The 26,110-nt window shown below is 45.7% G+C and overlaps 1 protein-coding gene across 3 annotated transcripts in view; it reads left to right on the forward strand.

The window, feature by feature from the left end:
• Window positions 1-1,409: 1,409 nt before the first annotated feature.
• Window positions 1,410-26,110, forward strand: part of LOC122544175 (leukocyte immunoglobulin-like receptor subfamily A member 3) — a 30,447-nt gene continuing 5,746 nt past the window's right edge. Inside the window, exons 1-6 of one of the 3 annotated variants that reach the window (XM_087980975.1) lie at window positions 1,410-2,036; window positions 9,687-9,716; window positions 11,951-12,241; window positions 13,276-13,560; window positions 14,958-14,999; window positions 16,718-16,813. In XM_087980975.1, the coding sequence (XP_087837101.1) occupies window positions 1,979-2,036; window positions 9,687-9,716; window positions 11,951-12,241; window positions 13,276-13,560; window positions 14,958-14,999; window positions 16,718-16,813 (802 nt within the window). In that variant the 5' untranslated portion in view covers window positions 1,410-1,978. The remainder of the gene's footprint in view (window positions 2,037-9,686; window positions 9,717-11,950; window positions 12,242-13,275; window positions 13,561-14,957; window positions 15,000-16,717; window positions 16,814-26,110) is intronic. The other 2 variants (XM_087980977.1, XM_087980976.1) reach the window with 2 other exon arrangements.

A 26,110-nucleotide genomic window follows, 5' to 3' on the forward strand; every position in this document is an offset into this window, starting at 1 on the left:
TTTGCATGTCCTCTGCACAATTGTAAAATGACACAAGGTTAGAAGGCAATGAATGTTGCAATTAGATTGGCTCAATTCTGCATAGAATTGTGACAATATGTAGAATTGATATAAGCTCATAGACAAGCAACCACGACACATAGTGGAAAGAAAACTCATTCAGTGACTATCAATGGGAATACCATCACCTTGCTCAGTGTCTCATCGATGGCTCGGAGTAGGAGGAGGCCATTCAGCCCCTTGAGGCCTGCTCCCCCATTACATTTGACCATGGCTGATCAGCCTCACCTTCACCTTCCTGCCCTCGCGCCCTTTAATCCATCACTGATTCAAAACCTGTCTGTCTCTTCCTTCAATTTATTCAGTGCCCAGGCACCCCCCTCACACTCTGGGGGGAGTGAATTTCCACAGAGTCACACCCTCCCTCTTTCAGAGAAATCATTCCTTCTCATCTCTGTTTTCAATCTGCCCCAGACCCTTATCCTGAAATGACTTCACGTTCTAGGTTGTCGCAAACGAGGAAACAGCTTCTCTCCATCTACACTGTCGACCACCCTTTCATGTTTTATACCCCTCAATTAGTTATTCTCTCAGTCTTCTAAACTCCAGAGGGGATTGGCCTGAACTGCTCAGTCTCTCCTCATGACAGACCCGAATCAGAACCCGAAACTGGTTCCAATTAGCAGTGTTAACCATTGAGCCACCGTTCCAATTATGTAAATGAGGCCTGTTTCTCTCCAATTCAGAAGGCCAATGGGAGATCTGATTGAAATCCTCAAGATATTGACGGGAAAAAATAGGATAAAGATAAATTATTTCCACTGGTTGGGGATTCTAGAACTAAGATTCTAGTCTTAGATTGTTCAGGAGGGATTTTCCGAAACACGTGGGCATGCATACAGTCTTGCACACCAACAGTGCGTATACACCCAGACATAGACACATGCACACATACTGACATGTACACATCCAGACACAGTCATACACACACACACACACACACTGCACAGACGGGCACACAGAAACACATGCGCACAGTCACACTCTCACACACTCAGATACACAGTCACAGACACAGTCACAGACACACACGAGTGGCAGAGTGTACTATAAATGCTATGCACCTTAATTAATACAAACTCTCTCTGTGCCAGCTTTGGATGTTGAGGTTTTGCTGTCTGCTCGAGTGAGTGAAGGGTCTTTGCTGGAGCAGGCCCATTGCCCAATCTGCTCCGAGCCTCACAGCTTCGGGATGTGGACACATAGCAAACATACACTGGATTCAAATCCTGCAGGTTTCCTTTTCAAGCTATACTGGGAGAGGGATTACTGGGAGAGTAATTACTGGGAGAGGGATTACTGGGAGAGGGATTGGAGTCAGAGCAATGAGGGGTGTGCATAGCTGCTCTCTGAGCCTCACAGTCAGTAGAATAAAATACAACTCAGCAATCCCAGAACGTGGCTGTGGGGAGACAGAGAGAAACAAAAGGAAGTAAAGGGCTCTCAAAACCCATCCCCCTACATCCAGCACTGGAGGTCAGGAGGCCAACTCGAGAAAATAGCAAAATAATCGCAATGGAGGAATGATAGATTTACAAGTTTGATGCAACAAATAGGGCCTGTTTCAATGCTGTATGACTCTCTACAACTCAATGTCTCTCCATGACCCTCTGCGATTCTCTATGGCTCTTTGAAATGGGCCTCACTTGCTTTGTTTCTGCCTTGTCCCATTCCTTGAGGCTTTACAAGCAATCTTTGATCTCTGCTGACGTCAATTGTGGTGTCTTCTTCCTCCTTTTTTGAGTGGCAGACTGACTTCCTGTGGTCTTAGTGTAACAGCCAAATCAGCATCTCTTCCCCAATGTCTGAGTTTGCAGCTTAATACTTCCTGTCAAATTAACGGAACTCTTCAACTCCATTCTTCACTTAGGCCTCAAATTGTAGGGTTACATTTAACCAGCCATAACTCTGTTCCTCAATGTTGTGTCGCACTTTTGTAGATAAAATGTTCCGGATGATTTTTCTGCTATTAATGGGTAAGTATTTGTCCTCCAAAACATTGTTTCCTTTTGTTTTGAAAACTGTCATGTTCATCTACCAAGTTGTGAATTGAATCTAGATTCTTTTTAATTTTGTTTTTCCTTTCTTTTCATTCATGTTTTCTTCTTGAGGTCATATGTTATTTAAAGTATTCAGACATTAAGGTTCCCAGCTCATATATCTCAGCATTAATGTCTTGGAGAATCGATATTATGGGGATGTCAAAGCAGCTGATCTTGTGGCCACTGAGGCATAGAGCTACAGAGGTCTACACTATAGGACTTTTGGTCCATTGTATCTGTGGTTGGTCAAAACAACTGCCTCACTATTCTCAAATTCTCATTCTGCGGCACTTGGCATCAAGCTGTAGCATCACAAGTGCACATCTAAATCCTTCTTCAATGTGATGAGGGTTTCTGCCTCTCCCACCCCTAAAGGCAGTCAGTTCCAGATTCCCACCACCCTCTGGGTGAAGATAGACAATAGACAATAGGTGCAGGTTTAGGCCATTCTGCCATTCGAGCCAGCGCCACCATTTATTATGATCATGGCTGATCATCCTCAATCAGTATCCTGTTCCTGCCTTATCCCCATAACCCTTGATTCCACTATCCTTAAGAGCTCTATCCAATGCTTTCTTGAAAGTATGGTTTTTCTCACATCCCCCTGTAAACCTCCTGCACCTTACCTTCAATCTGTGCCCCCTGGGTCACTGATCCCTCCATCAAGAGGGAAAGGTTTCTTCCTGTCTCCCCTATCTATGCACCCTCATCATTTTATGTATCTCAATTATGTCCTCCCTCTCACAATCTCCCGGACAACCTCAGTCTGTCCAATCTCTCTCCATCCCTGAAACATTCCAGCTCCCAAGGCAACATCCTGGTGAATATCCTTCTGAACCCTCTCCCAGTGTTATCCCTTCTCTCCTAGAATGTTAAAAGCATTGCAGAGGTAGTATCTGCCTTTGAGGAGAGAGTGAGGACGGCAGATGCTGGAGATCAGAGCTGAAAATGTGTTGCTGGAAAAGTTGAGCAGGTCAGGCAGCATCCAAGGAGCAGGAGAATCAATGCTTTGGGCATGAGCCCTTCTTCAGGAAAGGGCTCATGCCCGAAACGTTTGGTTATTCAGCTCCCCCCACTCACAACATGTTATTAAGTCCATTGTTACTTTCCGCCTCTTGATTGTAGTTACGAGATGAATTAATTGGGTGTCATTGAAAATGAATTGGCAACCACAAAATTTGCATAATGTCTGAAAAAACATCAACACTTCGTAGGATTTGTAGGCCTCTGTCGAAAGTCAGCACTTAGCCACTTAATATTTTCTTTCCTCTCTGTCAATCCAGTAAATGTTGACCATCAGACCATGACGTACAGGAGCAGGATTAGGCCATTCAACCTCTCAAATCCTCTCCATTATTCAATTCTGGCTGATGTGTTTCTCAGCCTGATTTTCCTGCCTTGATCCCCTTACTAATCACAAACCTATCCATCTCTGTCCTAAAGACACTCACTGACCTGGCCTCCACAGTCCTCTGTGGCAACGTGTTCCACAGATTCATCACCCTCTGGCTCAAAGACGTTTCTCATCTCAGTCCTTAAGGGTCTGAAGATGTGTTCTGTGCCCTAGTCTCTCCTACTTGTGGAAACATCTTCTCCATGTCCACTTTATCCAGGTCTCTCAGTATTCTCTAAGTTTCCATCAGATTACCCCTCATCCTTCTAAACTCCACGGAGTACAGATCTAGAGTCCTCAACTTCTCCTCATATGACAAGCCGTTCATCCCCGGGACATTTCCTGTAAACCCCCTCTGGACCCTCTCCAACTCCAGCACATCCTTCCTTCGATATGAGGCCCAAAACTGCTCACAATATTCCAAACATATTAGCTGCTTCATTCACTGAGTCAGAAACACAAATCTGCAAAGGATATCCCTGCATTCCTCAAACCCAGTAATGTGCAGTAATTTTAATGTTCAGGCCAAATTACTTGTGATAGGATCCAGTTCGACTTTCAGCAATAAGGTGTTTTGTTTTCATTTGTTCACAAGATGGAGCCACCACACATGCTAGGACCCGCTTTTATTACCCATCCCTACTTGCCCTCTTACAGGCAGTTAAGAGTCAACCAGATCACTATAGTTAAGGTATACGTTATAGAGACATACAGCACAGAAACAGACCCTTTGATGCAACTCAGCCATACCAAACAGGTTTCCTAAACTGAACGAGTCCCATTTGCCTACAATTGGCCCAAATTCCTCTAAATCTTTCCTATTCATGTATCTGTCCAAATGTCTTAAATATTGTAATTGTACCTGCCTCCACCAGCTCTTCTGGCATCCTATCATCTAGGGAAAAATGTCCCAACCCATCCAGCCTCCCCTGATAAACATCCATCCTAGAGCAGGGTAAAATTGTATGGAGTATTCTAAAGAGGCTCTTACCAATATCTTGTAAAGCCTCAGCATGACATCCCAACACCTGTACTCAGTGTTGTGACTGATGGAGGCAAACACATCAAATGCCTTCTTCACCATCCTGTCTACCTGCAACACCACTTTCAAGGAACCGTGCACCTGCACCTCTAGGTCTCTCTGATCATCAATGTTCCCCGGGGCCCTACAATAAGCTGCATAACTCCTGCCCTGACTTGCCTTGACATAATGCAATACCTCGCATTTATCTAAAATAAACATCATCTATCACACACTGGTCCAATGGCTCATCTGATCAAGATCGCATTGCACTCTTAGAAAACCTTCTTCACTGTCCATGACACCATACCTCCGATATTCTTATCTAAACCATTTATATAAATAGTGAACAACAGTGGAGGATGTTTTGCATGTTTTTTTTTGTTCAGCATCATATAACTTCCAGTGACTTCAATCTTACTTTGTTCAGTTGCTCCATTAGCTACCATTCATCTACTTCTCTGTGCTATAAGAGGTGGGAACAGCGTCTCTTGGGGCACAACATCTTGAGTCCGCCACACCACTCAACAGGACTGTGGTTGATTCCACATTCCTCACATCCACTTTCCCTTAATTCCCTTGAATCTTATCTATTTTGGCCTTCAATATACAAAAGAACTCTGCCCCCACACAGACATCTCTATGGCAAGAAGTTCCAATAACTTACAACTCTCTGAGAGAAGAAATTCCTCCTCATCTCAGTCTGAAATTAGCACTCCTTTGTTCTGAGACTTCTTAAAAAATTTCATTGACAGGATGTAGGCATCATTGGCCAGGACAGCATTTATTCTGGATCAGTGGTGCTGGAAGAGCACAGCAATTCAGGCAGCATCCGAGGACAGGCAAAATCGACGTTTCGGGCAAAAGCCCTTCATCAGGAATAAAGGCAGAGAGCCTGAAACGTGGAGAGATAAGCTAGAGGAGGGTGGGGGTGGGGATAGAGTAGCATAGAGTACAATAGGTCAGTGGGGGAGGGGATGAAGGTGATAGGTCAGGGAGGAGAGGGTGGAGTGGATAGGTGGAAAAGGAGCTGGGCAGGTCGGACAGGTCCGGACAGGTCAGGGGATCGAGTTGCTGAAGGTTAGAAGCTAGGATGAGGTGGGGGAAGGGGAAATGAGGAAACTGTTGAAATCCACATTGATGCCCTGGGGTTGAAGTGTTCCGAGGCGGAAGATGAGGCGTTCTTCCTCCAGGCGTCTGGTGGTGAGGGAGCGGCGGTGGAGGAGGCCCAGCACCTCCATGTCCTCGGCAGAGTGGGAGGGGGAGTTGAAATGTTGAGCCACTGGGCAATTTGGTTGATTGGTGCGGGTGTCTCGGAGATGTTCCCTAAAGCGCTCTGCTAGGAGGCACCCAGTCTCCCCACTGTAGAGGAGACCGCATCGGGAGCAACGGATACAATAGATGATATTAGTGGATGTGCAGGTAAAACTTTGATGGATGTGGAAGGCTCCTTTAGGGCCTTGGATGGAGGTGAGGGAGGAGGTGTGGGCGCAGGTTTTACAGTTCCTGCGGTGGCAGGGGAAAGTGTCAGGATGGGAGGGTGGGTCGTAGGGGGGCGTGGACCTGACCAGGTAGTCACGGAGGGAACGGTTTTTGCGGAAGGCGGAGAGGGGTGGGGAGGGAAATATATCCCTGGTGGTGGGGTCTTTTTGGAGGTGACGGAAATGTCGGCGGATGATTTGGTTTATGCGAAGGTTGGTAGGGTGGAAGGTGAGCACCAGGGGCGTTCTGTCCTTGTTGCGGTTGGAGGGGTTGGGTCTGAGGGCGGAGGTGCGGGATGTGGACGAGATGCGTTGGAGGGAAATTGCGGTCTCTAAAGAAGGAGGCCATCTGGTGTGTTCTATGATGGAACCGCTCCTCCTGGGAGCAGATACGGCGGAGACGGAGGAATTGGGAATACGGGATGGCATTTTTGCAAGAGGTAGGGTGGGAAGAGGTGTAATCCAGGTAGCTGTGGGGGCCATCCCGTATTCCCAATTCCTCCGCCTCCGCCGTATCTGCTCCCAGGAGGAGCGGTTCCACCATAGAACACACCAGATGGCCTCCTTCTTTAGAGACCGCAGGGCATCAATGTGGATTTCAACAGTTTCCTCATTTCCCCTTCCCCCACCTCATCCTAGCTTCTAACCTCCAGCAACTCGACCCCCTGACCTGTCCGGACTTGTCCGACCTGCCCAGCTCCTTTTCCACCTATCCACTCCACCCTCTCCTCCCTGACCTATCACCTTCATCCCCTCCCCCACTCACCTATTGTACTCTATGCCACTCTCTCCCCACCCCCACCCTCCTCTAGCTTATCTCTCCACGCTTCAGGCTCTCTGCCTTTATTCCTGATGAAGGGCTTTTGCCCGAAACGTCGATTTTGCCTGTCCTCGGATGCTGCCTGAATTGCTGTGCTCTTCCAGCACCACTGATCCAGAATCTGGTTTCCAGCATCTGCAGTCATTGTTTTTACAGCATTTATAACCCATTGCCCAGAGGGGAGTTAAGTGTCAGTTACAGTTGTGAGTCTGGAGTCACTCATAGGCCAGACCAGGTAAGGATGGCAATTTCCATCCCTGAAGGGTATTAATGATGGTTTTTATCTGACAATCGATTCATGGTCATTGATAGAAAATTCCAGATATTGACTGAATTCAAATTCAACTATCTGCCGTAGCAGGATGTGAACCCAGGTTCTCTGAACATTACCAGGGTCTCTGGATTAATAGTCTGGCAATAATACTAGTAGGCTGACAACTCCCCTTGTGTGCCCTCTAGTCCTAGACTCACCCATGAGGGGAAAGCATCACATCAGCATTGAACATGTCAAGCCCCTATATGTTTCAATGAGATCTCATTCTTTCGAAGCCCAGTGAGTAGAGTCCCAACCTCGAGCCATACAGCACGGAAACAGAATCTTCGATCCAACCCGTCTGACCAGAACATAACCCCAAGCTAAACCAGTCCCACCTGCCTGGTCCTGACCCAAATCCCCGCAAACCTTTCCTATTTATGTATCCATCCAAATGTCTTTTAAACATTGTAATTATACCCGGATCCACCATTGTCAGGCAGTTCATTCCACACGTGAAACATCTTCTGTTTAAAATATTTTCTTCTCATGTCTTTTTAAAATCTGTCTCCTCTCACCTTAAAAACTTGCCCCCTCATGTTGAAATTCCCCATTAGGGAAAAGCCAACTACTATCAACTCCCTCTATCCTCTCATTATTTTATAAACTTCTATTAGGTCACCTCTCAACTCCCATACTCCGATGAAATAGGTCCCGGCCTATCCAACCTTTCTTTATAACTCAAACCTTCCATACCCGGCAACATTCTGATAAAACTCTTCCGAACCCTCTCCAGGTTGATAATAATCCTTCCTATACCTGGGGTGACTGGAATTGGGAGTAGCATTCTGGAAGAGGCCTCACCAATGTCCTGTACAACCTCGACATAACATCCCAACTCCCATACACAAAGGACTGAGCAATGAAGGCAACGCTGCCAAATGCCTTTCCAACCATCCTGTCTATATGTGATGCAAACTTTAAAGAATGATGTACCTGAACCTCTCGGCTCCCCCGGTTCTATAACAGTACCCAAGGCCCTGTCATTAATTAAATAAGCTCTACCTTTATTTATTGTAACATAATGCAATGCCTTGCACTTATCCAAAACAAACTTCATCTCCCATTTTCCAGCCCATTGACCCATTTGATCAAGAACCTTTTGTTATCTTGAAAATCCTTCTTCACTGTCTACTATGGCAACAATTTTGGTGTCATCCATAAACTTACTAATCATACCTTCTACGTTCTCAGCCAAATGATAGACAAAGAGGACCCAGAGCTGATCCGTGTGGAACCCTACTCCAGTCTGAAGGCCTCCAGTCTGAAAAGCATCCCTCTGCCATCACACTCTGTCTCTGGCAATTAAGCCAATTATTTATCCAGTTTGCAAGCTCCCCTGAATCCCATGTGACCTAACTTTATCAATTAGCCTACTTTGTAAAACCTTGTCAAAGGCTTTACAAAAATCCAAATAAACAGCGTCTACTGCTCTGCCATAACAACCTCCTTAAAAACCTCCTCAATCAAGTTTGTGAGACAGTTTTCCTCACACAAAACCATGCTGACTATCCCTAATCAATTTTTGCCTCTCTAAATCTCCTATCTCTTATAATCACCTCCAACAATTTACCAACAACCAAAGTCAGACTCATAGATCCACATTCCCCGGTATCTCCTTACAGTCTTTCTTAAACAAAGGTATAACATTAGCCACACCCTCCAGTCATTAGGCACCTCATTGATGATGCAAATGTTTCTCAAGGGGTCTTGTATTTTCCTCCTTTACTTCCGACAACGTTCTGGGATACATTAGATCAGGTCCCGGACATTTATCCACCTTTATATTCTTCAAGATCTCCTGAACTTCCTCTTCTGTCATGTGAACTGTTTTTAAAACATCAAATCTTATTTTCTGCATTCTCTACATTTAATTTCCTTCTCTGCAGTAAAAACTCTTGCAAAGTATTGATTTAGTATCTCTCCCATCTCCTGGGATCCAACACAAAGACTCTTCAACACAAAGAGGCCCTACCCTCTTGCTCAAGACAATCCCTCCATCTTGGAGACTGTCCTCGTGAATATTCTCCAAACCACCTCCAAGGAAATGATGTGTTTCCTTAAATAAGGGGAGCAAAACTATCCACAGTGCTCTGATGTGGCCTCCCCCCTCCCTTGAAATAAGAGCCAGTATTCCATTAACCCTTCCTGATTACCTGCTGTCCCTATAGGGTAGCTTTCTGCATTTCGTGCTCAAGTCCCCCTCCCAAGTCCCTTTGCATTGCATCTTTGTGCAGTTTCTCTCCAATTAATTAATACTTTTGTCCTTCCTTCACATTTCCCCATCATGGGGCTACACCTGGCAATGTTTTGCCCACTTACTTAATCAAGCTCAATCAATAACTGAAAGTTATTGCGAATGAGGACCCTCTCTCAGGATAGAACCACATCAGCCACGAACTGATCTGATGTTGTCATTTATGCTCCCCAAACATTGCACAGTTTCCCTTCTGTCTCTCGCCCATGAAGGAGTCTGTGCTTTTCAAAGATTGGCCAATTTGTTGTGCGTTAACAGTAATGTGTTCTTTTTTCTTGTCTCCCTGTGAATTTCTCCAGCTGTTTGCCCAGAACACGGAAGAGATTACGGTAAGTTTCTGTCACTGTTACTACACTGAATGGCTCCTTGATTAAAAATAATTGAAATGATTTCTGTAGATGTCATCTTTTTGATTGGATGAGGAAAACAAGGCCATTGCCTCTCTCTGATGGCCAACTCCTTCCTGTTCATCTGCTGTTTACAGAACATGGGTTAATCCAGCCTAGGAACCAGCCCTTCAGCCCACCATATCTGTGCTAACCATGATGCCTTTCTATCCTAGTCCCATCGGCCTGCTCACGGTCTGTATTCCTCTATTTCCTGCCTCTTCATGTGGCTATCCAAATGCCTCTTGAATATTGTTGTTGTATCTGCTTCTACCACCTCCCCTGGCAATGTGTTCCAAGCATTTGCTATCTTCTGTTTCAAAAAAACTTGCTTGTATACCTCCTTTAAACTAGGGCGGCACGGTGGCTCAGTGGTTAGCACTGCTGCCTCACAGCGCCAGACACCTGGGTTTGATTCCCACCTTGGGTGACTGTCTGTGTGGAGTTTGCACATTCACTCTGTGCCTGTATGGGTTTCCTCCCACAATCCAAAGATGTGCAGGTGAGGGTGAATTGGCCATGCTAAATTGCTCATAGGGTGAGGCGCATTAGTGAGCAATAAATATGGGATGGGAGAATTGGAAATAAGTGCAACCTCAATATATAATGGTTCAACAATACCTTGTTCAGAGAGCTTACAAGGAGATCTATTTTGTGAATCCAATGGAAGTATGGATCACATAGAGTAGAATTAATAAATTTGCCAACTGCAGGCACATTTTACCCTGTAGCAATCTGAAGCAACAGCAATAACAGTGAACAGACAAGGCAAGGCTGCATTTTGCAATGACGAGGAAGGCAATCGAATCATTACAGTGGCACGGAGGCCCAGTGGTTAGGGTCCCAGGTTCGATTCCAGCCTTGGGCAACTGTCTATGTGGAATTTGCACATTCTCCCCGTGTCTGCATGGGGTTCCTCTGGGTGGTCCAGTTTCCTCCCACATTCCAAAGATGTGCAGGTGAGGGTGAATTGGCCACACTAAATTGCCCATAGTGTTAGGTGCATTAGTCAGAGGGAAATGGGTCTGGGTGGGTTACTCTTAGGAGGGTCGGTGTGGACTTGTTGGGCTGAAGGGCCTATTTCTACACTTAGGGAATCTAATCTAATCTAGTTATGGCTTGCTTTTCTCACGCTATGGGTTGATCAATATTATGTCGGGTCCTCTCATGACACTGAATCAACAAGTTAATTTGAAATATCATGAGCAGTTTTGGGCACCCCGTACCTAAGGAAGGACATGTTGAAGGGAGCCAAGAGTAGGTTTACAAGAAGGATCCCAGGCATGAGGGACTTCTCATATGAGGAGAGATTGATAACTCTGGATCTGTACTCGATGGAGTTTAGGAGGAAGAGGGAAGATCTGACTGAAACTTACTGAATACTGAAAGCCCTGGATTGGACATAGAGAAGAAGTTGCCACTCGTAGGAGTGGAAAGACACAGTGAAGGAATGATCCCAATGAACTGAGGGGAGGAGGGATTTTTTCAGCCAGAAGATGGTGAATCTGAGGAACTCATTGCCACAGAGGACTGTGGAGTCCAAGTCATTGAGTGTCTTTAAGACAGAGATAGATAGTTTCATGATTGGTGAGGGTACAGGGAGAAGGAAAGAGAATGGGATTGAGAAACATATCAATCATCACTGAATGCTAGAATAGGCTCATTGGACTGAAGGACCTCATTCTGCTCCTATTTCTTGTGGTTTAATAGTCTTCTGGCTTCAGAGACTTCAAGATCTACAGCATAGAGAAGAAGCCTCTTCAATCTATTGCATCCCCATTGGTTAGAAGCAATGACCTCTCTAACGTTGGGTTGAGAAATTTTGGAAGTCGTTGCCACAGAGAGCTCTAGGGACAGTCCTTGTCAATATCTAAGGCTGAGATAGGTAGCAATGATGAGATAAAGTGGACATGAGGATTGTAGAATCAGTTATGATCCGACGAAAGGGTAGAGCAGTCTTGAGGGGCCGAATAGCCTACTCCTGCTCCAATTTCTCATGTCCTCAAGGTCTTATAGAAGATGGGATGCACTTAGCAGAATGACCCTTGAAAACATTGGAGTGATTCAAATTCATCTCACCATTTTGCAAAATGTCTATGTAGCCAAGGAGAAGCTTTGAGGCATTTCTGCTCACAAGTCAAAGACAACAGAATGATTGAATTCTTTACACTTAACAGGAAACTTTCCAAACCCGACAATAACATTGGAACCAGTGACTGGCCTGGCCCTACAGGGTGGGGTTGTCATTGTCAAGTGTGAAACGCACACTGAAGATCCGAAAATTGTCTATCTGTTTCGAAATGACAAGGTCATTTACAATGTTACATCTATCTTGAGCTCGCCTGTGGTCTACACCATCATCAACATAACTTCCCAACATCTTGGGAATTACCGTTGCTTGTATGCAAACATTTCCGATCGCCATCAGAGATCAAGGCCGAGTACTCCTGTTCGATTGTCCATATTGGGTGAGTAGCACTTATCTATTTTACACTATCTTATATCATGTATGTACATATGAGATAGAGAGCTTAGTGACCTGGTGCAAAGACAACAATCTCGCCCTCAATGTCAGCAAAATGAAGGAGCTAGTGATCAACATCAGGAAGTGGAGTGGAGTACACACCTGTGTCTTCATCAATGATGCTGAGATGGAGGTGGTCATTAGATTCTTGTTTCGGAGGAGTAAATATTATCAACTCTCCTGGTCCATTCACATCAATCCTACAGTCAAGGAAGCACACTCTACTTCCTCAGGATGACCTACAGAAATTTGACATGTCTGCAATGACTCGCACCAATTTTTATATATGCACTGTAGAAAACATCCTATCCAGATGCATCACAGCTCAGTATGGCAACTGTTATTCATAAGACCACAAGAAATTACAGAGAGTTGAGAATGCAGCCCAGTCCATTAGACAAGCTAGCCTTCCTTCCATTGATTCGCCCACACGTCCCACTGCCTTGGGAAAGCAGCCAACATCATCAAAGACTACTCCCATCTCAGTTCAACTCTCTTCCACCCACTGCCATCAGCAGTTTGAAAACACGTACTAAACGATTCAAGAACAGCTTATTCCTTGCTGTTAACAGACTCATGAAGGGATCTCTCATATATTAGAGTTGATCTTTCTGTGCATTTTGTTCCACTACCTTATGTAAGGTATAAGTCATCTGATTAGCATGCAAAGCAATATTTTTCACTGTATCTCGGTACATGTGACATCAATAAATCACATCAAATCAAAATAGCTTGATTATGTTGATTCTTCTCGTAGATGGTCAATTGGCATGTTGCTTCTAATTGATTTATAACTTGCCCCTTTCATCTCAAGAAACAATTTATTCCAGGCAGAGTTATTGCTGCTTTTTTCCCGCATGCAAAAGGTTATCGTTTGTTGATTTGTCCAAACCATGAATAGTTGTTCAAGCACAGAAGTTTACATTGTCACAGTACTGTCACATGGTGTGCCTGATTTGTTTTCTCTCTGTCTCCCAGGTAGAATCAAGGCACCTTTGAGTGTCCTCCAAGTATATCCAGCAGCTGAGGTCACAGAAGGTGAAACTTTCACAATGACTTGCCTTGCTGCCACCAGCAGTCGATGTTTCATCTTCAAACAAAATGAGCATTTCCAAATTAAGGAAGAGAAGAGCAACGTGACTATCACGATAGGGAATGTGACCTATTGTGATGAGGGGAATTACTCATGTTACTGCCTCATTGATGTCAGTGGTAAAACAGTCTTCACTGCCCAGAGTGACTGGTTGCAAGTAACTGTGATGGGTGAGTTTATTGTTGGTAAGCTCTGCTGTGTGATATTTCATGTGGAAAATGGCAGACCAATAGACTTCCACAGTTAATGGTAGGGGGTTTTGTCGAACAGAGAATCCTTGGAGTTGAGGTACTCAGTTTGTTATAAGTTACATTTCAAGTAGACAAGTTGGGCATGCTTGCCTTCCCTTGGATCACAGCCTCGAGTATAGGAGTTGGGAGGTGATGTTGTGGTTGAAAAGGACATTAGTGAGGCCACTTTTGGAGTACTGTGTACAGTTCTGGTTGTCTGACTATAGGAAGGACATTATTAAATTGGAAAGGGGGCAGAAAAGATTTACAAGGGGGTTACCAGATCTGGAGGGTTTGAAGTTATAAGGCTGAATAAGCTGGGATTTTTCTCACTGGAGCAGGGGAGGTTGAGCGATGATCTTATAGAGGTTTATGTAATTATCAGGGGCACAGGTAAGATGAATAGACAACACCTTTTCCCCAGGGTATGCAAGTCCAAACCTAGGCAGTACAATTTTAAGGTGAGAGAAGAAAGTTTTAGCAGTGACATGAGGGGCAACGTTTTCACACAGAGGGTGATGCGTGTATGGGACGAGCTACCAAAAGAAGTGGGAGGCGCAGTTACAATTACAACATTTAAAAGATATTTACACAGGTACATAAATAGGAGTGGTTTAGAGGGAAATGGGTCAAATGCAGGGAAATGGGACTAGTTTAGTTTGGGAAACTTGGTCAGTGTGGATGAGTTGAACTGTAGAATCTGTTGCCATGATTCTGTGGATTGGGATGATATTTAAACAGAATTTTTGACATGCGGTATTGAGCTTACCTGAATGTGTGCATCGTTGGTTGATTTGAGCATTTATTGTCCCTGTCCCTAATTGCCCTCTTGGGATGGTGAGGGTGAGCTACCTTCTTGAACCGCTGCAGTCCATGTGCTGTAGGTTGACCCACAATGCCCTTAGGGATGGGATTTTTTTTTAAGATTCCCTACAGTGTGGAAACAAGCCCTTTAGCCCAACCAGTCCACACTGACTCTCCGAAGAGCAACCCACCCAGACCCATTCCCCTACATTTACCCCTTCACCTAACACTACAGGCAATTTAACATGGCCAATTCACCTAACCTGCACATTTTTGGACTGTGGGAGGAAACCGGAGCACCCGGAAGAAACCCACGCAGACACGGGGAGAATGTGCAAACTCCACACAGACTGGAATTGAACCTGGTGAGTGGCTCCACTTGTAGGAGTGGTAATCCCATGTATCTGCTGCCCATGTCCTTCAAGATGGAAATGGTCAAACCTCAAGGAATTAATGTCTAGGTATGGGGCAGCTGAGTCTTTAGCTCTGATTTTGTGAATTAAAAATCAAGGCTTTTCAATTTCTTGTTTCAGACCGTGAAGAACAAATCAATGAAGCTGTGGCATCAGAGATAAGTAAGTCAAGTACTAACCTAGCTGTGACAGTGTACTGTAATGTCTTGTCTTGTTGGAAACAGTATGTTATTTTTATAGTTTAAGGATGGCTGAAACAAGACACAGTTTTCCCGGGGTTTTATGATTACAGCTATCCAGGTAAATTACTCAATCAGTAATTTATTCAGTTCGCATATTTGTCTACAGCTTCTTAAAGTATAATTGTCAATGATGACTGGCAAACTACAGATAGATGATGCAGGTGATTTCTATTGTTGTAAAGCTAATGTCACTGTACTGGGGCAGGAGCTCTTGTAGTACAGTGGTAGTGCCGATTCCCTGGGCTAGGAGATTGAGGAGCAGGGACCGCCTGCTCCGGAGGTGTGTGATATCATCTGTGAACAGCTTGATCAGAAAAATATGTTCAATTAAAAAAGAAAGTCACTGTACTGGGGCCCTTTTGTGGTACAGTAGTAGTATCCTTCCCCCTGGACCAGGTGGCAGGATTGAAGTCCCACCTGCTCCAGCAGTGTATCACAACATCTCCAAACAGAGTGGTTAGAAAAGTGGATGAAATTTTTAAAATATGCAGCTATACTGCGGCCCTCTTGTGGTGCAGTGGTAGTATCCCTATCGCTGGACTGGGAGGCCCTTGCTCCAAAGGTGTGTAATAACATCTCTGAACAAGTCCCTCCACCTCATCCCACATCTAACCCTTCAACTCTGCACCGCCCTACCTGTCCATCTTCCTTCCCACTTATTAGCTCCATCCATCCCTCTGACCTTCACTATAACCCCCCTCCCCCACCTGCATCTACCTAATATCTTTCCAGCTACCTTTCCCTCATCCCCACCCTCCTATTTATCTCTCAGCCCCCTTCCCTTGCCCTCCCCCCTCATTCCTGATGAAAGCCTTTTGCCCGAAACGTTGATTTCCCTGCTCATCAATGTTGTCTGATCAGCTGTGCTTCTCCAGCACCACACTCTTCGGAAAAAAAAATCACTGTACTGGGCGGGGGGCTGTCATAGTCCAATGTTAATGCCCCTAGCTCTGGGCAAGGAGATGTATGTTCACATCATACCTACCTGCTCCAGGGGTGGGTGATCTGGTCGATTCTGAAGAAAGTGGGTTAATAAAAACAAATATCATTATGCTGGGCCCCTCCTGCGGTGCAGTGATTTGGTCACTACCGCGGTACTTGGAGAAATGGTTCATAACTCACCTGGACCTGAAATGCATAATACCATGCTGATTCGGTAAAATAGATGTCTAAAACAAAATTTAAAAACATTTTTCATTCTACAGGGCAGAGGTTCATATGCTGCAGAAGCAGTATTTGCACCTCTCGACCGGGAGGCCAGGGTTGAAATTCCAACTGCTCCAGAGGTGCGTTATAACATCTCTGAGCAAGTTGATTCGAAAAACGGGTTAATTAACAAAAGTTGCCACAATATTGGGTCACTTTTATGGGGCAGTGGTAGTGTTCTCACCCAGTGAGCCAGGAGATCAAGATTCTTCCTCATAACATATCTGAACAGATTGATTAAAAATACTGATCGCTATACTGTGCGGGGCTCCAGTGGCACGGTGGATATGTCCTAACCTCGGGGTCAGGTGATCTAGATTTAAGTTGCACCTGCTCCAGAACCGGTCTAAACCTATCATCATTTCTGATGCAGGTTAATGAGAAAATGCTGAAGTGTTATGCTGATTGAAGATTATTGCCTTTTTTTGTCAGATTCCAGTCCTATATTGCCAATAGCATTGGCTTCTACAACTTTCATAGTACTTAATCTGATGTGTGCCTTTTTGGCAGTCTGTCTGTCCACGAAAAGTAAGTACACACCTTACAATATTTAAATGACTACTTTTTAAAATTTGACTTGATTTATTATTGTCACATGCACCAAGATACAGTGAAAGTTATTGTTTTGCATGTTGCACATGTGTACCTTACATAAGTACCCAGTACATCAGAGTAATAGACCAGAATGCAGAGTATAGCGTTACAGCTACAGACAAGGTGCAGAAAAAGGTCAACTCAAATGTATGAAAGGTACATTCATAAATCTGATTACAGTAGGGAAGAAGCTGTTCTTGAATCAGTTTGTATCTTAAAAGTGGCTGTGCTAACACCTTAGCTCTCGTCTCCCTTGGAGAACATAGGCGCACGGCTGGGGGTTCTCGCTCCCTGGATGAGTCATTCAGCAAAGCGAGCTCCACTTCTTTAGCTTTTGTCATGGCACGTCACCTAATGGATAGGGATACTTGGGATTATGGTGGGATGTTTATTGATTTCCTGACCTGTTATTAAGTTTGCCTTCCTCCTCTAAGGTAAGATATTATTTGATTGAAGGTAGTTCAGAGAAAGGAAATGTTCAATGAGACCTGTGAGTTCCTCCTGCACCAGTCGCTGAAAGTGAGCATTGCAGGATCAGCAGGTGGTGAAGAAGGCGAATGGGATGATAGCCTTCGTAGCGAGAGGATTTGAATCCTGGAATAGGGATGTCTCGCTATGATAATACAGGCTGAGACCACACCCAGGAATATAGAGTATAGAACATAGAAATGTACAGCACAGAACAGGCCCTTCGGCTCACGAAGTTGTGCTAAGAATTAATCCTAATGTAAAAGAAAATAACCTAACTTACGCACCCCTCAATTCACTGCTGGCCATGTGCATGTCCAGCAGTCGCTAATGACTCTGCTTCCACCACCACAGCTGGCAACGCATTCAATGCATTCACAACTCTCTGTGTAAACAGATGTCCCATCTCTAACTTGCTCCTAAAATCTTAAAACTATGACCCCTCGTGCCAGTCATGGAGTCATAGAGATATACAGCACAGAAACAGACCCTTTGGTCCAACCCGTCCGTGCCGACCAGATATCCCAACCCAATCTAGTCCCACCTGCCAGCACCCAGCCCATATCCCTCCAAACCCTTCCTATTCATATACCCATCCAAATGCCTCTTAAATGTTGCAATTGTACCAGCCTCCACCACATCCTCTGGCAGCTTATTCCATACACGTACCACCCTCTGCGTGAAACCGCATTTGGAATACTGAAAACGTTGCCCCTTAGGTCTCTTTTATATCTTTCCCCTCTCACCCTAAACCTATGCCCCCTAGTTTTGGACTCCCCGACCCCAGGGAAAAGACTTTGTCTATTTATCCTATCCATGCCCCTCATAATTTTGTAAACCTCTATAAGGTCACCCCTCAGCCCCCGACGCTCCAGGGAAAACAGCCCCAGCCTGTTCAGCCTCTGAGTGTAGCTCAGATCCTAATCCTATATTCAGCAATCAAGTTTGAGCTTCCAAAATGCATCACTTTGATTTATCCAGGTTGAACTCCATCTGCCATTTCTCAGCCCAGCTCTGCATCCTGTCTATGTCGCACTGCAGCCTGCAATAGCCCTCGGTACTATCAATGGCACCTCTAACCTTTGTGTCATCTGCAAATTTACTAACCCACCTCTCAATCTCCTCATCCAAGTAATTTAAAAAACTATAAAGAGCAGAGGCCCAAGAACAGAACCCTGCGGGACCCCACTCCAGGCAGAATACTTTCCATCTATAACCACTCTCTGCCTTCTGTCAGCCAAACAATTCTGAAACCAGATAGCCAAATCTCCCTCTTTCACATATCTCCTGACTTTATGAATGAGCCTACCATGAGGATCCTTATCAAATGCCTTGCTAAAGTTCACATACACCACATCCACTGCTCGATTTTCATCGACCTGTCTTGTCACTTCCTCAAAGAACTCAATAAGATTTGTGAGGCATGACCTATCCCTCACAAAGCCATGCTGACTGCCTTTAATCACACAATGCTTTGGCAAATAGTCATAAATCCTATCCCTCAGAATTCTTTCCAAAACTTTGCTGACCACAGACATAAGACTGACTGGTCTGTAATTGCCAGGGATTTCCCTACTCCCCTTCTTGAAAAGAGGAACAACATTGTGGGCGGCACGGTGGCCCAGTGGTTAGCACTGCTGCCTCACAGCGCCTGTAGACCAGGGTTCAATTCCCGACTCAGGCGACTGACTGTGTGGAGTTTGCACATTCTCCCCGTGTCTGCGTGGGTTTCCTCCGGGTGCTCCGGTTTCCTCCCACAGTCCAAAGATGTGCGGGTCAGGTGAATTGGCCATGCTAAATTGCCCGTAGTGTTAGGTTAAAGGGGTAAATGTAGGGGTATGGGTGGGTTGCGCTTCGGCGGGTCGGTGTGGACTTGTTGGGCCGAAGGGCCTGTTTCCACACTGTAAGTAATCTAATCTAAAAAGTAATCTAATCTAATCTAATTTGCCTTCTTCCAATCCTCCGGTATGACTCCCATAGAGAGCGAGGTGGCAAATACCCTCGCCAATGGCTTAGCAACCTCCTTTCTCGCTTCCTGGAGCAGCCTAGGATAAACCTGCTCTGGCCCTGGGGACTTATCAATCTTAATGTTTGCCAAAATTTCCAGCACATCAACTTCATCAATCTTGATCTGGTCAAGCCTGTATCCCAGCTCCTCAAAGTTCCCATTCACAACAAGGTCCCTTTCCTTAATGAAAACTGAAGCAAAAATCTCATTTAGGGCTTCCCCTATCTGCTCAGGCTCCACGTACAAGTTCCCTACTCTATCCCTGACCGGCCCTACCTTCTCCCTGTTCATTCTCTTATTCCTCACGTATGAGTAAAATGCCTTCGGGTTCTCCCTAATCCTTCTTGCCAAGCCTTTTTCGTGCCCCCAACTGGCTCTCCTCAGTCCATTTAGAACATAGAACATAGAACAGTACAGCACAGAACAGGCCCTTCAGCTCACAATGTTGTGCCGACCACTGATCCTCATGTATGCACCCTCAAATTTCTGTGACCATATGCATAGAACATAGAACATAGAAGAATACAGCGCAGTACAGGCCCTTTGGCCCTCGATGTTGCGCCGATCCAAGCCCACCTAACCTATACTAACCCACTATCCTCCATATACCTATCCAATGCCCGCTTAAATGTCCATAAAGAGGGAGAGTCCACCACTGCTACTGGCAGGGCATTCCATGAACTTACGACTCGCTGAGTGAAGAACCTACCCCTAACTTCAGTCCTATATCTACCCCCCCTTAATTTAAAGCTATGCCCCCTTGTAATACCCGACTCCATACGCGGGAAAAGGTTCACACTGTCAACCCTATCTAACCCCCTAATCATCTTGTACACCTCAATCAAGTCACCCCTAAACCTTCTTTTCTCCAATGAAAACAGCCCCAAGTGTCTCAGTCTTTCCTCATACGATCTTCCTTTCATACCAGGCAACATCCTGGTAAACCTCCTCTGCACCCGTTCCAGTGCCTCCACATCCTTCCTATAGTATGGCGACCAAAACTGCACACAATATTCCAGATGCGGCCGCACCAGAGTCTTATACAACTGCATCATGACCTCAGGACTCCGGAACTCAATTCCTCTACCAATAAAAGCCAGTACGCCATATGCCTTCCTCACCGCACTATTTACCTGGGTGGCAACTTTCAGAGATCTGTGTACATGGACACCAAGATCCCTCTGCTCATCCACACTACCAAGTATCCGACCATTAGCCCAGTACCCCATCTTTTTGTTATTCTTCCCAAAGTGAATCACCTCACACTTAGCTACATTGAATTCCATTTGCCACCTTTCTGCCCAGCTCTGCAGCTTCTCTATATCCTGCTGTAACCTGCCACATCCTTCCTCACTGTCAACAACTCCTCCGACTTTCGTATCATCCGCAAACTTGCTCACCCAACCTTCTAACCCCTCTTCCAGGTCATTTATAAAAATGACAAACAGCAATGGTCCCAAAACAGATCCTTGCGGAACACCGCTAGTGACGGCACTCCATGAAGAAACTTTGCCATCAACTACTACCCTCTGTCTTCTTCCATCCAGCCAATTCCTAATCCAAACCTCCAACTCACCCTCAATGCCATATCTCCGTATTTTCTGCAGTAGCCTACCATGGGGAACCTTATCAAACGCCTTACTAAAATCCATATATACCACATCTACCGCTTTCTCCTCATCAACCTCCTTCGTCACCTTTTCAAAGAATTCAATAAGGTTTGTGAGGCACGACCTGCCCTTCACAAAACCATGCTGACTATCCTTGATCACATTATTCCTATCCAGATGTGCATAAATCCTATCCCTTACAATTCTCTCTAAGACTTTGCCCACAACAGAAGTGAGACTCACCGGCCTATAGTTACTAGGGTTATCCCTACTCCCCTTTTTGAACAAGGGAACCACATTTGCTATCCTCCAGTCTTCTGGCACTACTCCTGTAGACAAAGAGGACATAAAAATCAAGGCCAATGGCTCTGCAATCTCCTCCCTTGCTTCCCAGAGAATCCTAGGATAAATGCCATCAGGCCCAGGGGACTTATCTATTTTCACCTTTTCCAGGATTTCCAATACCTCTTCTCTACATACCTCAAAGCCATCCATTCTACTTATTTGTGACTCAGTATTCACATCGACGACAATGCCCTGTTCCTGAGTAAATACTGAAGAAAAGTATTCATTCAGTGTCTCCCCAATCTCTTCCGCCTCCACACGCAACTTCCCACTACTATCCTTGACTGAAAGCATGTCCAGTAGTCTCTTAAATGTCCCCAATGACCTTGCTTCCACAACTGCTGCTGGCAACGCATTCCATGCTTTCACAACTCTCTGTGTAAAGAACCCGCCTCTGACATCCCCTCTATACTTTCCTCCAACCCACTTAAAACTATGACCCCTCATGTTAGTCATTTCTGCCCTGGGAAATAGTCTCTGGCTATCGACTCTGTCTATGCCTCTCATTATCTTGTATACCTCAATTAGGTCCCCTCTCCTCCTCCTTTTTCCAATGAAAAAAGACCGATCTCAGTCAACCTCTCTTCATAGGGTAAGCCCTCCAGTTCAGGCAGCATCCTGGTAAACCTCCTCTGAACCCTCTCCAAAGCATCCACATCTTTCCTATAATAGGGCGACCAGAACTGGACGCAGTATTCCAAGTGCGGTCTAACCAAAGTTTTATAGAGCTGCAACAAGATCTCACAACTCTTAAACTCAATACCCCTGTTAATGAAAGTCAAAACACCATATGCTTTCTTAACAACCCTGTCCACTTGGGTAGCCATTTTAAGGGATCTATGTACCTGCACACCAAGATCCCTCTGTTCCTCCACACTGCCAAGAATTCTATCCTTAATCCTGTACTCAGCTTTCAAATTCGACTTCCAAAATGCATAACCTCGCATTTATCCAGGTTGAACTCCATCTGCCACCTCTCAGCCCATCTCTGCATCCTGTCAATGTCCCACTGCAGCCTACAACAGCCCTCTGTACTGTCAACGACACCTCCAGCCTTTGTGTCATCTGCAAACCTGCTAACCCATCCTTCAATTCCCTCATCCAAGTCATTAATAAAAATTACAAACAATAGAGGCCCAAGGACAGAGCCCTGTGGAACACCACTCACCACAGACTTCCAGGCAGAATATTTTCCTTCTACTATCACTCGCTGTCTTCTGTTGGCGAGCCAATTCTGTATCCAGACAGCTAAGTTCCCCTGTATCCCATTCCTCCTGACCTTTCTGAATGAGCCTACCATGGGGAACCTTATCAAATGCCTTGCTGAAGTCCATATATACCACATCCACAGCTCGACCCTCATCAAAGTTTATTACTTTCATAAAGACAGAAGCAAAAAACTCATTTAGGGCTTCCCCTACCTCCTCAGACTCCACACACAAATTCCCTATGCTATCCCTGATCAGCCCTACCCTTTCTTTGACCATTCTCTTATTCGCCACAATCCATACTGCCAAGCCTTTCTCGTGCCCCCTCCTGGCTCTCCTCAGACCATTTTTAAGCTCCTTCCTCGCCTGCCTGTAATCCTCTAGAGCTGAGATTGACCCTCGCTTCCTCCACTTTATGTAAGCTACCTTCTTCCTTTTGACGAGAAGCTCCACCGCTCTCGTCATCCAAGGTTCCTTTATCTTACCACTTCTTGCCTGTCTCAGAGGGACATATTTATTCATCACTTGCAACAACTGTTCCTTAAACAGCCTCCACATGTCTATAGTGCCTTTACCATGGAACAATTGCTCCCAATCCATGCTTCCTAACTCATGTCCAATCGCATCATAGTTTCCTCTTCCCCAATTAAATATCCTCCCATTTTGCCTAATCCTCTCCTTCTCCATAGCTATGTAGAATGTGAGGCAGTTGTGGTCACTATCACCAAAATGCTCTCCCACCACAAGATCTGATATCTTCCCCGGCTTGTTTCCGAGCACCAAGTCCAGAATGGCCTCTCCCCTCGTCGGCCTGTCAACGTACTGAGTTAGGAAACCCTCCTGAACACACCTTACAAAAACAGCTTCATTCAAATCTTCTGCTTGAAGGAGGTTCCAATCAATATTGTGAAAGTTAAAGTCACCCATTACAACAACCCTACTACATCCACATTGTTATAAAATCTGCCGAGCTATGCTTTCTTCCATCTCCCTGCTGCTATGGGGGGCCTGTAGTAAACCCCTAAAGAGGTGACTGCTCCCTTGCTGTTCCTAATTTCCACCCATACTGACTCGGTAGGCAGATCTTCCTCGACAATGGAAGCTTCTGTAGCTGTGATACCCTCTCTGATTAGTAGTGCTACACCCCCTCCTCTTTTACCCCCTCCCTATTCTTTTTAAATGCTCTAAACCCTGGAACATTCCTGCCCCTGAGAAACCCATGTCCCTGTTGTGGCCACAACATTTCTGAGCTCCTTTCTAGCAAGCCTGTAATCCTCTAAAGCTGTGCTAGATCCTTGCTTCCTTCACCTTACGTAAACTGCCTTCTCCTTTTGACGACAAGCTCCTCTGTTCTCATCATCCAAGGCTTCTTAATCTTACCCCTTCTTACCTGTCTCAGAGGAATAAATTCGTGCATCACTCACAACCACTGCTCCTTAAATAGTCTCCACATGTCTGCTGTGCCCGTTCTGTGGAACAATTGCTCCCAGTCTCTACTTCCCAAATCCTGTCTGATAGCAGCATAATTTCCTGTTCCCCAATTAAATATCTTCCCTTGCTAACTGCTCCTTTCCCTCTCCAAGGCTATGGTGAATGTGAGGCAGTTGTGATCACTGTCACCAAAGTACTCTCCCACCACGAGATCTGACACCTGTCCTGGCTCATTGCCAGCACCAAATCCAAAATGGCCTCTCCCCTCGTCGGCCTGTTGACAGACTGAGTAAGGAAACTCTCCTGAACACACCTGACAAAAACGGCTCCATCCAAACCATCGGTACTTAGGAGGTTCCAGTCAACATTGGGAAAGTTGATATCACCCATGACAACAACCCTGCTTTATCTACATTTTTCCAAAAAACATGAGTTCTTCAATCTCTCTACTGCTATTAGGGGGTCTGTAGAAACCCCCCAATGAGGTGGCTGCTACCTTGCTGTTCCTAACTTCCACCCTTACTGACTCAGTAAACAAACTTCCACAACAACCTTCATTTCTGTAGCTATGATGCACTCTCTGATTAGCAACGCTACACCCCCTCCTCTTTTTCCACCCTCTTGTTCTTTTTAAATGTTCTCAACCCTGGAACATCAAGCAACCATTCCTGCCCCTGTGAAACCCACGTCTCCGTTATGGCCACAACATCGTAGCCCCAAGTCCTGATCCATGTTCTAAGTTCATCACTCTTATTTCTGACACTCGTTGCATTTAAGCAGACACACACTTTAACCAATCTCTTTGTTTCATCGTGTGAGAAACCTTCCTGATAGATTCACTGCCCCATCTGGAACTGCCCCCCTCTCAGATATGTAGCTCTGCTTCCCACCCCCTGCCAAACTTTTTTAAACCCTCCCGAACCACACGAGCAAATCTCCCACCCAGGACATTTGTGCCCCTCCAGTTCAGGTGCAACCTGCCCTTCCTGTACAGGTCCCACTTTCCCCAGAAGGTCTCCCAATGATCAGGGTTTCTGAAGCCCTCCCTCCTGCACCAGCCTCGCAGCCAAGTGTTAAGCTGCATTCGCTGCCTGTTCCTCACCTCACTATCTCGTGGCACCAGTAGCAAACCTGAGGTCACTACTGTACTCGTCCTGCTCTTCAGCTTCCAACCTAACTCTCTGTTGTCACTTTTGAGATCCTCAATCCCTTTCCTGACTATATCATTGGTGCCAATATGTACCACGATTTCTGGCTACTCCCCCTCCCCCTTCAGAATCCAGTAAACCCAATCAGTGACATCCCGGACCCTGACACCGGGGAGGCAACATACCTTCTTGGCGTTCTACTCCTGACCACAAAATCTCCTTCTGGATCAGTGGTGCTGGAAGAGCACAGCAATTCAGGCAGCATCTGAGGACAGGCAAAATCGACGTTTTGGGCAAAAGCCCTTCATCAGGAATAAAGGCAGAGAGCCTGAAGCGTGGAGAGATAAGCAAGAGGAGGGTGGGGGTGGGGAGAGAGTAGCATAGAGTACAATAGGTCAGTGGGGGAGGGGATGAAGGTGATAGGTCAGGGAGGAGAGGGTGGAGTGGATAGGTGGAAAAGGAGCTGGGCAGGTCGGACAAGTCCGGACAAGTCATGGGGATCATGTTGCTGGAGGTTAGAAACTTGGATGAGGTGGGGGAAGGGGAAATGAGGAAGCTGTTGAAATCCACATTGATGCCCTGGGGTTGAAGTGTTCCGAGGCGGAAGATGAGGCGTTCTTCTTCCATGCGTCTGGTGGTGAGGGAGCGGCGGTGAAGGAGGCCCAGCACCTCCATGTCCTCGGCAGAGTGGGAGGGGGAGTTGAAATGTTGAGCCACGGGGCAATTTGGTTGATTGGTGCGGGTGTCTCGGAGATGTTCCCTAAAGCGCTCTGCTAGGAGGCGTCCAGTCTCCCCAATGTAGAGGAGACTGCATCGGGAGCAACGGATACAATAAATGATATTAGTGGATGTGCAGGTAAAACTTTGATGGATGTGGAAGGCTCCTTTAGGGCCTTGGATGGAGGTGAGGGAGGAGGTGTGGGCACAGGTTTTACAGTTCCTGCGGTGGCAGGGGAAAGTGCTGGGATGGGAGGGTGGGTCGTAGGGGGGCGTGGACCTGACCAGGTAGTCAC

The sequence above is a fragment of the Chiloscyllium plagiosum genome, unplaced genomic scaffold (assembly GCF_037043375.1).
Source record: "Chiloscyllium plagiosum isolate Xiang-an unplaced genomic scaffold, Cpla_swu_hap1 HiC_scaffold_38, whole genome shotgun sequence".
NCBI classification, from domain to species: domain Eukaryota; kingdom Metazoa; phylum Chordata; class Chondrichthyes; order Orectolobiformes; family Hemiscylliidae; genus Chiloscyllium; species Chiloscyllium plagiosum.